The sequence below is a fragment of the Amblyraja radiata genome, chromosome 22, assembly GCF_010909765.2.
Source record: "Amblyraja radiata isolate CabotCenter1 chromosome 22, sAmbRad1.1.pri, whole genome shotgun sequence".
Taxonomy (NCBI): domain Eukaryota; kingdom Metazoa; phylum Chordata; class Chondrichthyes; order Rajiformes; family Rajidae; genus Amblyraja; species Amblyraja radiata.
Genome location: NC_045977.1, coordinates 42525326 through 42538306, shown reverse-complemented (window position 1 = coordinate 42538306; position 12981 = coordinate 42525326). Strand labels below are relative to the sequence as shown.

Genomic DNA, 12981 nt, shown 5'->3' with positions numbered 1-12981 from the left:
TGGCAAAATTAATTTCCCTCTAAACCTTTTTTATCCATGTACCTGCCCAAATTTCTTTCAGATATTGTACTTTAAAATGTACTTTTATAGTGCCCTCCATAATGTTTGGAACAAAGACCCATCATTTATTTATTTGCCTCCGTGCTCCACACTTTGAGATTTGTAATAGAAAAAAAATCACATGCGATTAAAGTGTACATTGTCAGATTTTATTAAAGGGTATTTTTACATTTTGGTTTCACCATGTAGAAATTACAGCTGTGTTTATACATAGTCCCCCCATTTCAGGGCACCATAATGTTTGGGACACATGGCTTCACAGGTGTTTGTAATTGCCTCCTTAATGCAGGTATAAGAGTGCTCGCAGCAACTAGTCTTTCCTCCAGTCTTTCCATCATCAACATGAGGACCAAAGTTGTGCCAATGAAAGTCAAATAAGCCATTATGAGACAGAAAAACAAGAATAAAACTGTTAAGAGATATCAGCCAAATCTTAGGCTTACCAAAATCAACTGTTTGAAACATCATTAAGAAGAAAGAGAGCTCTGGTGAGCTTATAATCGCAAAGGGACTGGCAGGCCAAGGAAGACCTCCACAGCTGATGACAGAATAATTCTCTTTATAATATCGAAAAATCCCCAAACACCTGTCCGACAGATGAGAAATACTCTTCAGGAGTCAGGTGTGGATTTGTCAATGACCACTGTCCGCAGAAGACTTCATGAACAGAAATACAGAGGCTACACTGCAAGATGCAAACTACTGGTTAGCCGCAAAGATAGGATGGCCAGGTTACAGTTTGCTAAGAAGTACTTAAAAGAGCAACCACAGTTCTGGAAAAAGGCCTTGTGGACAGATGAGACGAAGATTAACTTATATCAGAGTGATGGCAAGAGCAAAGTATGGAAGAGAGAAGGAACTGCCCAAGATCCATAGCATACCACCTCATCTGTGAAACATGGTGGTGGGGTGTTATGGTCTGGGCATGTATGGCTGCTGAAGGTACTGGCTCACTTATCTTTGTGATGATACAACTGCTGATGGTAGTAGCATAATGAATTCTGAAGTGTATAGACACATCCTAATGAGGACGGTTCATTCTACAGCACAGCAATGATCCCAAACATACTGCTAAAGCAACAAAGGAGTTTTTCAAAACTAAAAAATGGTAAATTCTTGAGTGGCCAAGTCAATCACCCGATCTGAACCCAATTGAGCATGCCTTTTATATGCTGAAGAAAAAACTGAAGGGGACTAGCCCCCAAAACAAGCATAAGCTAAAGATGGCTGCAATACAGGCCTGGCAGAACATCACCAGAGAAGACACTCAGCAACTGGTGATGTCCGTGAATCGCAGACTTCAAGCAGTCATTGCATGCAAAGAATATACAACAAAATACTAAACATGACTACTTTCATTTACATGACATTGCTGTGTCCCAAACATTATGGTGCCCTGAATTGCGTGGACTATGTATAATCACTGCTGTAATTTCTACACGGTGAAACCAAAATGTATAAAAATGGCCTTTATTAAAATCTGACAATGTGCACTTTAACCACATGTGAATTTTTTCTATTACAAATCTCAAATTGTGGAGTACAGAGGCAAATAAATAAATTATGGGTCTTTGTCCCCAACATTATGGAGGGCACTGTAGCTATCTATAACAGCTAGGCTACTGAGAACCAGCAAGTAAGTTTAACAGATACACAATAGATTGCAGATCATGGGAATCTGAGCAAAATAAGCAGTGCTGGAGGAACTCAGCGGGTCAAGCAGCATCTGTGGAGGGAAATAGATAGCTGACATTACGTATTGGTGCCGTTCCTCAAACATGTTAGTTTGTCCTGAAACATTGTCAGTTAATTTCCCTTCAAAGCTGCTATTTGACCTGCTGAATTCCTCCAGATATAGGTGCAAGTCCAGATGGGACAGAGGGGAGGGGGAGTAATTGGGAAAGAAGAGGGGGGTTATATGGACAGGAGAGGGGAAGTCAAGTCAAGTCAAGTGAGTTTATTGTCATGTGTCCCCGATAGGACAATGAAATTCTTGCTTTGCTTCAGCACACAGAACATAGTAGGCATTTACTACAAAACAGATCAGTGTGTCCATATACCATAATATAAATATATACACACATGAATAAATAAACTGATAAAGTGCAAATAATAGATAATGGGTTATTAATAATCAGAGTTTTGTCCGAGCCAGGATTAATAGCCTGATGGCTGTGGGGAAGTAGCTATTCCGGAACCTGGTTGTTGCAGTCTTCAGACTCCTTTACCTTCTACCTGAAGGTAGCAGGGAGATGAGTGTGTGTAGTACTCGCTAGAATTTGGCGGTGGGCGGCGCGACTTTCGTCAGCAGCGGCCTCTGCAGTCCGTCTGCGTTTTTATTATTTTATGTCTATGTTTTAATGTAGTTTTTGTTATTTTTTGTTGGGGTATGTGTGTGGGGGGGTGGGGGTAACTTTTAAATCTCTCCCTGCATGGGAGACCCGACCTTTTCTTTGTCGGGTCTCCGTTGTCGTTGGGGCTGCAACGAGGAGCGGCCTCCAACAGGAAGACCGGGGGCTGTGGTGCCGACTACTCAACTCACCGTCACGGGGCTGGCCGAGTCCAGAGCGGGTGGAGCGGTGGTGGACGCTGCTGCGGCCCGACCTCCGGAGGATAGGAGGCTGCAACTGCGGGTCTGGCGGGCGGCACCGGGAGCCCGCGGGTCCCTGGAGGGAGACCGCTTTTCGGGGCTTCCGCAACGGCGACTTCTCCCGCCCGAGTTGCGGGGTTGAAGAGCACCTGGAGCGGGGCCTTACAGCACCGCCCCGCGCGGCTGGGAATGGCTGCGGGACTCTGCGAGCGCCCGCCGGGGGCTCTAACAACAAGACCCGGTGCGCGACCTTGCATCACCCGGCGTGGCTTTAATGGCCGCGGGACAATCGCCATCGCCCGCCGGGGGCTTTGACTTTGACTCTAACATCGGGGGGGAGAGTGCAGTGGAGAGATAAGTTTTTTGGCCTTCCATCACAGCAATGTGATGGATGTTTATGTAAATTATGTTGTGTCTTGGGTCTATTTGTTTGTAATGTATGGCTGCAGAAACGACATTTCGTTTGGACCTCAAGGGGTCCAAATGACAATAAATTGAATTGTATTGTATTGTATGAGTGTGTGGCCAGGGTGGTGTGGGTCCTCGCTGATACTGCCAGCCTTTTTGAGGCAGCGACTGCGATAAATCCCCTCGATGGAAGGAAGGTCAGAGCCGATGATGGAGCGGGCAGTGTTTACTACTTTTTGTAGTCTTTTCCTCTCCAGGGCGCTCAAGTTGCTGAACCAAGCCACGATGCAACTGGTCAGCATGCTCTCTACTGTGCACCGGTAGAAGTTAGAGAGAGTCCTCCTTGACAAACCGACTCCCTGTAGTCTTCTAAGGAAGTAGAGGCGCTGATGAGCTTTCTTGATAATTGCATTAATGTTCTCCGACTTTAGGGTTATGTAGTTACCTAAAATTGGAGAATTTAATGATCATACTGTTGAGTTGTAAGCTACTCAAGTGGAATATGAGGAGCTGTTCTTCCAGTGTACATGTGCCGTCACTCTGGCAATGGAGGAGGTGCAGGACAGAAAGGTCAGAATGGGAAGAGGAGTTAAAATGGTTAGCAACCGTGAGTTCCAGCAGGCCTTGTCGTAAGTGTTCCTATAAATTGGGACTATAATTTAAAAGAGTAAAACACCATTGTTTTTAAACTAGCACGTAAAGCAGCGTTTGTAGTTAATGAATTACGCTATTTGCATCTCTCCTGGGAGCCAGTCCCTACCATTCACTTGAATGGTATGTGAAGAGGAAAAAATTAGTCAAGACAAATGTGGGTCCCTTGAAGACAGAAACAGGTGAAATTATTATGGGGAACAAGGAAATGGCAGGCGAGTTGAGCGGGAAGCTTGGATCTGTCTTCACTAAGGAAGGCACTAACAATCTCCCAGATGTACTAGGGGACAGAGAACCTAGGGTGACGGAGGAACTGAAGGAAAAATGTGCAGAGTAGGTTTACAAGGTTAATTCTCGGGATGGCGGGACTGTCATATGATTAAAGAATGCAGCGACTGGGCTTGTATTCACTGGAATTTAGAAGGACCTTATATAAACATATAAGGGACCTTATTATTAAGGGATTGGACATGCTGGATGCAGGAAACATGTTCCCATGTTGGGGGTGTCCAGAACCAGGGGGCCACAGTTTAAGAATAAGGGGTAGGCCATCTAGGACTGAAATGAGAACAACCTTTCCACCCAGAGGGTTGTGAAGGCAATGGTGGCCGATTCACTGGATGCATTCAAAAGAGATTTAGAGAGGAATCCTCAGCTGAGGAAAAAGGGGGGCTTCTCAGAATACCCTCCAGTAACTTTCCAACTACAGAAGTTAAGCTCATCGGCCTATAGTTCCCAGCATTTTCCCTGCAGCCCTTCTTGAAAAGAGGCACAACATTTGCCACCCTCCAGTCTTCCAGCACCTCTCCAGTATTTAAGGACGACTCGTAAATATCAAATGAGGCTCCCGCAATTTCCCTGTCATTGTGGAAAAGTTGGTTCCAAAGTGTCTTTAGGTGGCAAGTTGCTGGGTTTTGAGGCTGTGATCACATAAAAACTGAACGTATTAATGGTGAGAGCCAAGGAACTGCAGATGCTAGTTTACAAAAATAGACAAAGTTCTGGTGTAACATGGTGTAAAGGAATTTGGATGTGCTGTCAAAATGGTGTTGGTTCCAGCAGGGCGGTATGTGGCTCGCACGCCATCTAATCATGGGTGGGGCACTGGAGAAAGCAAAGAATGCTGCCAGTGTGATAATTTGCTGAAGAAATTTGTGTTTAAAGCTCTGGCCTAATGAACTATGACAGCTGTATCCTAATGCTAAGATGCCAGAATGTGTGGAAAAACTGATTAAAGGATTATTTGTGGACTTGCATAGTAAGCTTAATTAAAATTGTGCTCGATTTTGTTTGATTGTAGAAGAAATTGTTCACAAGTTCCAGGAGTAGAATTAGACCATTCGGCCCATCGAGTCTCCTCCGCCATTCAATTATGGCTGATCTCTGCCTCCCAAACCTATTTTCCTGCCTTCTCCACATAACCCTTGACATCCGATCTAATCAAGAATTTGTCTATTTCCAACACTGACTTGGCCTCCACAGCCCTCAGTGGCTAAAGGAGTTCTCACCTCCTTTCTAAACGGGCGTCCTTTAATTTTGAGGCTATGACCTCTGGTCCTGGATTCTCCCACCAGTGGAAACATCCTTTCCACATACACTCTATCTGTGCAGTATAATGTAAATAGTATATTTGTGTATTTGTGCCTTCTGCTTATACTGATTCAAATGCTTCCTAATATATTTAATGACTTTGATTTGTTTTAAAATCAATTTTCAAATGTGAATCTACAAACATTGGGAATTCAGTCATTTATTGAGTTTCGGTTTGTAAACCAACATATTGAATTTATAATGTGCCTGGTTTCATGTTCTGTGTTTATTGACATGACATAAAACTTCTTGGCAGCTGCCTGCATGTTTATCCAGTCAATATTTTCAGAGTTTGAAAGCAAATTGCTTATCCAAAGGAAAGAAGAGCACCATCTCATGACATGTCAATCAATATACAAGTGTGTAATATCTATTTTTATCAATCTGATACATGTAACCAACATTCTTAATTGTCCTTCCTTCTTATGATTTTCCTCAGATTAATTCCCTGTAATTGAAACCTACTGTTGCTGCTTTTTGTTTGGAAATGGCTTTCCAGTCCTCGCCTTCACAGCCTTCCGTACCATCCCAGCCTGTACCAGTCTCATTGTCGTCGGGAGATCTTCACTTTCCCGAGATTAACAAGCTACGGGAGCGTACTCCGTCACCGATGAGAGGTTTCCTCATTCCCAGCCCCTTACCCACAAGGAGGACCAGAACTACTTCTGCGTAAGTACAAAACTTCATCATATGTACAAAATGCAACACTGATCCTGCACTGATCATGATCAGTTATCGTGCAAATCTTTTTGCAGCTCTGTTTTGCATTCCATCTTTATTAAAATAAAGGCGGCATGGTGGTGCAGGACTAGAGCTACTGTTTCACAGCGCCAGAGACTCGGGTTCGATCCTGACTACAGGTTCTGTCTCCCTGTGACCTGCGTGGATTTTCTCTGAGATCTTTGGTTTCCTCCCACATTCCAAAGACATACAGCGTTGTAGGTTAATTGGCTTGATATAAATGTAAATCGTCCCTAGTGTGTGTAGGATAGTGTTAATGTGCTTGGATCGCTGGTGGGTGCACTCGGTCGGTGGTCCGAGCTCCTCTCCAGGGATCCCGCTCCGGACGGTAAGTCCCCGCCGCGCCCGCAGTTAGAAGTAGGCCGCGGGCCGGCGGTCAGAGCTCTTCTCCTCCGATTGAAACACAATTTCTTTCTCTTATAAATGTGATTATCTTCAGTTAAAGAACTAACTTTTTTCTGAATGTTCTGTTCCAGAACTGCTCGGGCAGCTGAAGGGCCCATTTTCAAAGGTGTCTGTAAGTGCTTTTCCCGTTCAAAAGGCCATGGGTTCATCGTTCCTGCAGACGGAGGGGCGGAGATCTTTGTCCACATCTCTGAGTAAGTCAATAGTGTGTTGATGTGGGGTCATAACGTTAGAGCAAGGTAAACAAATGTAATCAGAAACGTATAAAAGCTGTATCCTTGCAAAACAGTTCAGCATTTCCTTTGAAGTGTTGTTGCTTAAGGCTCCATCATAGACATGCCAATATAAATTGATAGTAAAATGTAAAGCGGGACTTGCAATTTCATTGTCCTATCTGGGACACATGACATTAAAGCTCTATTGGCTCTTGGACTGGTAGAGTTGCTGCCATACAGCGCTTACACCGCCAGAGACCCGTCTTCGATCCTGGCTTACAGTGCCATCCATAATGTTTGGGACAAAGGCCCGTTATTTATTTATTTGCCTCTGTACTCCACAATTTGAGATTTATGATAGAAAAAAATCACATGTGGTTAAAGTGCTCATTGTCAGATTTTAATAAAGGCCATTTTTATACATTTTGGTTTTACCATGTAGAAATCACAGCTGTGTTTATACATAGTCCCCACATTTCAGGGCACCATAATGATTGGGACACATGGCTTCACAGGTGTTTGTAATTGTTCAGGTGTGTTTCATTGCCTCCTTAATGCAAGTATATGAGAGCTCTCAGCACCTAGTCTTTCCTCCAGTCTTTCCATCACCGTTGGAAACTTTTATTGCTGTTTATCAACATGAGGACCAAAGTTGTGGCAATTAAGTCAAATAAGCCATTATGAGTGAGAAATAAGAATAAAACTGTTAGAGACATCAGCCAAACCTTAGGCTTACCAAAATCAACCGTTTGGAACATCATTATGAAGAAAGAGAGCACTGGTGAGCTTATAAATCGCAAAGGGACTGGCAGGCCAAGGAAGACCTCCACAGCTGATTACAGAAGAATTCTCTCTATAATAAAGAAAAATCCCCAAACAGATGAGAAACACTCTTCAGGTGTGGATTTGTCAATGACCACTGTCTGCTGAAGACTTCATGAACTGAAATACAGAGGCTACACTGCAAGATGCCAAGTTTGCCAAGAAGTTGCTATGGTTACAGTTTGCCAAGAAGTACTTAAAAGAGCTACCACAGTTCTGGAAAAATGTCTTGTGGACAGATGAGACGAAGGTTAACTTCTATCAGAGTGATGGCAAGAGCAAAGTATGGAGGAGAGAAGAAACTGCCCAAGATCCAAAGCATACCACCTCATCTGTGAAACACAGTGGTGGAGTGTTATGGCCTGGGCATGTATGGCTGCTGAAGGCACTGGCTCACTTATCTTCATTGATGATACAGCTGTTGATGGTAGTAGCATAATGAATTCTGAAGTGTATAGACACATCCTATCTGCTCAAGTTCAAACAAATGCCTCAAAACTCATTGGCCGGCGGTTCATTCTACAGCAAGATAATGATCCCAAACATACTGCTGAAGCAACAAAGGAGTCCAAAGAAAAAACTGAAGGGGATTAGCCCCCAAAACAAGCATAAGCTAAAGATGGCTGCAATACAGGTCTGGCAGAACATCACCAGAGAAGACACCCAGCAACTGGTGATGTCCATGAATCGCAGACGTCAAGCAGTCATTGCATGCAAAGGAAATGCAACAAAATACTAAACATGACTTCTATCATTTACATGACATTGCTGTGTCCCAAACATTATGGTGCACTGAGATGAGGGTCGATGTATAAACACTATTGTAATTGCTACACGGTGAAACCAAAATGTATAAAAATGGCTTTTATTAAAATCTGACAATGTGCACTTTAACCAGATGTTATTTTTTTAATTAAAAATCTCAAATTGTGGAGTACAGAGGCAAATAAATAAATGATGGGTCTTTGTCCCAAACATTATAGAGGACACTGTATGTGTGCTGTCTGTAAGGAGTTTGCACGTTCTTCCCGTGACCGTTCAGGTTTTCTCTGAGATCATCGATTTCCTCCCACACTCAAAAAGGTACAGGTTTTTAGGTTAATTAGTTTGGTACAAGTGTAAATTGTCCCTAGTGTGTGCAGGATTGTGTTAGAAATGTGTGGGGGTCGCTGGTTGGTGTGGACCCAGTGGATCGAAGAGCCTGTTTCCGTGCTGTAACTAAACTAAAAGAGCATGATCTTTTTATTTCCTGGCATTCTTGTGGTAGTGAGGCCGCTTTATCTTTGACAAAGATAGACACAAAATGCTGGAGTAACTCAGCAGGCCAGGTAGCATCTCTGGAGAGAAGGAATTGAGACTTTTTGGGTCGAGAACTTTCTTTGACAGATATGATTGCTGACTATAGAGTTCCTGATTGTACGCTGCTGTTCCTTTCATATGAACTGCAGTTGCTTTTCACAAACCAGCACACATAAATGCTAGGGAAAAGGAAGTACGCTCCAGAATGAGTTGTCAGTGAACTAGATTTATGCCACAATTAGTGGGATTGCCTTTTTCCTTCCTCTTGCTGTCTCCTCTATTTCCTCTCCACCCAGCTCTGCGTTAGACTGGACTTTGAAGATAGCTCAGTGGCCATTTTATAGAGTGGGAAGGAATCGGCTGCATTAGTGAGTGCTGTCACAGACAGGATAGGAATGGTAGATGTGTTTGTTCCCATGACACTTTCAGGTTACTATTTTTGACACTATTTTTTTCTGTTGATTAAAATTAATTGAATTAAATCGTTTCATTGAAAATTAAATTCCCTCGTTGCATTTCTAGATCAGTGGCCGGTCCTGGCCATGAGGACTAAAAACTAAAACATGATGCTGCTGTATCCCAGGGGAAAATGTCTGAATGAGATACCATATTTGGAAGGTTACCACATTTTTTTGTGGTAACCTTTCTGCTTGTGAGAATAATGGCATCTTGCAAAATACCTGATTATGTTTTGCTTTTTATAAACAGTTTTTTAAAATCATTTTACTCAGAAGGGCGATTGTTTAGTTCAGTTTAATTTAGATTGTCCAATTTTGGTGGATGTGCAGTTTGCCTTAAAGGTGTGGTTCTGGCCGAAACGGGTACCACCTATCCTTTGGTACCAGTTGGTGTGATTTTCAGATGTTGGTTTGAATGCATGCCTCTGTGGTTTGTGAAGCAAATGATGTGCAGGCTCAAATAGCTTCCCATCCCATGCTTTTAAATGCATAATGTTTAAACCCAGGTCTCTGGCACTGTAAGGCAGCAACTCTACCAGTCTATAATGTTGGGGAGAGTTATATTTACAAGGTTATTTATCATTGTTGTCAAAAATGATTTTTTTGTACTATAAACTACTATAAAGAATAAATCAGGAATTCTTGCGTTACGGTTTGAGATTAAAATATATTCTTTATTCCCCCACATCCATCAATTTGACCTTCGAATCTTGACCTTGAGTCTTTTACTTGAGCATGAATTGTGTATCAAATATTGTGTTGGATATTTGCATTTTTGCAGTCATTTTTTGTTCATAAACCTGATTTTGGTTTTGTAAACCAATGCTTTGTTTGTGACGTAGGAAGGGATTGCAGATGCTGGTTTAGACCAAAGATAGACACAACATGCTGGAGTAACTCAGCGGGACAGGGTATTGTCTGAAGAAGAGTCGCGACTCCATTCCTTCTCTCCAGAGACGCTGAGTTACTCCGACATTTTGTGTCAATTTTTGTTTGACAGTAAGCCAAAACGCAAAAAGAGATTGTATACAGCAGCCACTAGCACCATGTAAAGTGCTGTATGTGTACCGCGGTGCATTGCCTTGGCCATGCAAAGAGCTCTGGTTTACACTAACCGCTGGGTGAACACATTGTAACCAGGCCACCTTGATGTGTGCATCTCAGTCACTCAGTTGTACGATGACCTAAAACTAATGTTTAACTGTTCAATCATCTTTTATAATTCATTTCTGAACTACGGTTGTGAATATTATTTGGGTAACACTAATTGTTCTAATTCCAGTTAATTCTCCAAGGTTGTGTATCTGTTCAGACTGATTCCTTGAGGGAAGCAGGGCTCCATCTTGTTCTCATTTAAAAATTCCCGTCATTGAACAAAAACAGAGGATTTACATAACGAGAGGATTTGAGTAGAGGAGTAAAGAGGTCCTTCTGCAGTTGTACCTGGTGAGACCACATCTGGAGTATTGTGTGCAGTTTTGGTCTCCTAATTCGAGGAAGGACATCCTTGCTAATGAGGCAGTGCAGCGTAGGTTCACGAGGTTAATCCCCGGGATAGTGGGACTGTCATATGAGGAAAGATTGGAAGAATGGGCTTGTATTTACTGGAATTTGGAAGGATGAGAGGATATATCATTGAAACGTATTAAATTATAAAAAGACTGGACAAGCTAGATGCAAGAAAAATGGTCCCAATGTTAGGGGAGTCCAGAACCAGGGGCCACAATCTAAGAATAAAGGAGAGGCCATTTAAAACTGAGATGTGAAAAAACTTTTTCACCCAGAGTTCTCTGCCACAGAAGGTAGTGGAGGCCAATTCAGTGGATGAATTTAAAAGAGAGTTAGATGGAGCTCTAGGGGCTAGAGGAATCAGAGGATATGGGAGAAGGCAGGCATAATGAATGGCGGTACAGGCTTGAAGGGCCAAATGGCCTCCTCCTGCACCTATTTTCCATGTTTCCAGTTGTGAAAATATTTATCTTCAAATAATTAGCTGACATGTTATGTCTACATTGCAGGATACTTAAAAAAACTGGCGAATATTGTTAAGATCTGTTAATTAAAATATATTTTACCTGCTCCTCCGACTCGTGGTGGATAGGCAGTGAAACTGTATAAAGGCATTGACCCTGAAGAGTTTTAAAATTCTCCAACACTCAGACACTTTTTTTTCTCACTTTCATAAGCAGTTGTTATTTTATTTATAGATACATAGACAATCGGTGCAGGAATAGGCCCTTCGAGCCAGCACCGCCATTCATTGTGAATATGGCTGATCATCCACAATCTGTACCCCGTTCCTGCCTTCTCCCCATATCCCTTGATTCTGCTAGCCCTAAGAGCTCTATTTAACACTCTTTTGAATGCATCCAGTGAATCAGCCTCCACTGCCTTCTGAGGCAGAGAATTCCACAAATTCACAACCCTCTGTGTGAAAAAGTTTTCCCCTCATCTCAGTTCTTAATGGTCTACCCCTTATTCTTAAACTGTGGCCATTGGTTCTGAACTCCCCCATCGCGAACATATTTCCTGCATCTAGTGTGTCCAAACCCTTAATAATTGCATATGTTTCTATAAGATACCCTCTCATCCTTCTAAATTCTAGTGAATACAAGCCCAGTCACTCCATTCTTTCATCATATGACATTCCCGCCATCCCGGGAATTATCCTTGTGAGCCTACACTGTACACCCTCAATAGCAAGAATGTGGTCTCACCACGGCTGTGTACAACTGCAGAAGGACCTCTTTGCTCCTATACTCTCGTTATGAAGGCCAATGTGCCATTAGCTTTCTTCACTGCTTGTTATACTTGCATGCATACTTTCAGTGACTGATGTACAAAGACACCCAGGTCTCGTTGCTCCTCCCCTTTTCCTAATATGACACCATTCAGATAATAATCTGCCTTCCTTTTCTTGCCACCAAAGTGGATCATGAATATATATTGTAAATTGCTATGGTTCCAGCACCAAGCCTTGCGGCACTCCACTAGTCACTGCCTGCCATTCTGAAAGGGACCCGTTGATACTCTTTGTTTCCTGTCTGCCAATCAATTTTCTATCCATGTCAAAACCCTGCCCCAATACCATGTGCTCTAATTTTGCCCACTAATCTCCTGTGTAGGACCTTATCAAAGTCCAGGTACACTACATCCACTGGCTCTCTCTTATCCATTTTACTTGTTACATCCTCAAAAAATTCCAGAAGATTAGTCAAACATGATTTCCCCTTCGTAAATCCATGCTGACTCGGATCGATCCTGTTACTGCTATCCAAATGTGCGGCTATCTCATCTTTTATAATTGACTCCAGCATCTTCCCCACCACCGATGTCGGGTTAACTGGTCTATAATTCCTTGCTTTCTCTCCCCCTCGTTTTTAAAAAAGTGGGATAACATTAGCTACCGTCCAATCCACAGGAACTGATCCAGAATCTATAGAACATAGGAAAATGATCACCAATGTGTCCACGATTTCTAGAGCCACCTCCATGAGTACCCTTGGATGCAAACCATCAGTCTACCCAACACCATTTCCTGACTAATGTGAATTTCCTTCAGTTTCTCTGTCACCCTGGGTCCTCTGTTCCCATGTACATCTAGGAGATTGTTGGTGTATTCCTTAGTGAAGACAGAACCAAGGTTCAACTCATGTCATTTCCTTATTCCCCATAATAAATTCACCTGTTTCAAGAACCAGATTAAAAAGTAATTTAGATGATTTAGCTTGGTATATTAGAC

General features: G+C 42.6%; 1 protein-coding gene across 4 annotated transcripts in view; it reads left to right on the top strand.

The window, feature by feature from the left end:
- carhsp1 (calcium regulated heat stable protein 1) overlaps positions 1–12981 on the top strand; it is a 45174-nt gene that overhangs the window by 28298 nt on the left and 3895 nt on the right. For 2 of the 4 annotated variants that reach the window (XM_033041175.1, XM_033041178.1), the window contains exons 2-3: positions 5739–5968; positions 6517–6639. In XM_033041175.1, the coding sequence (XP_032897066.1) occupies positions 5787–5968; positions 6517–6639 (305 nt within the window). In that variant the 5' untranslated portion in view covers positions 5739–5786. Of the gene's footprint in view, positions 1–1582; positions 1697–2743; positions 2778–5732; positions 5969–6516; positions 6640–12981 lie in introns of those variants that run through there. The other 2 variants (XM_033041177.1, XM_033041176.1) reach the window with 2 other exon arrangements.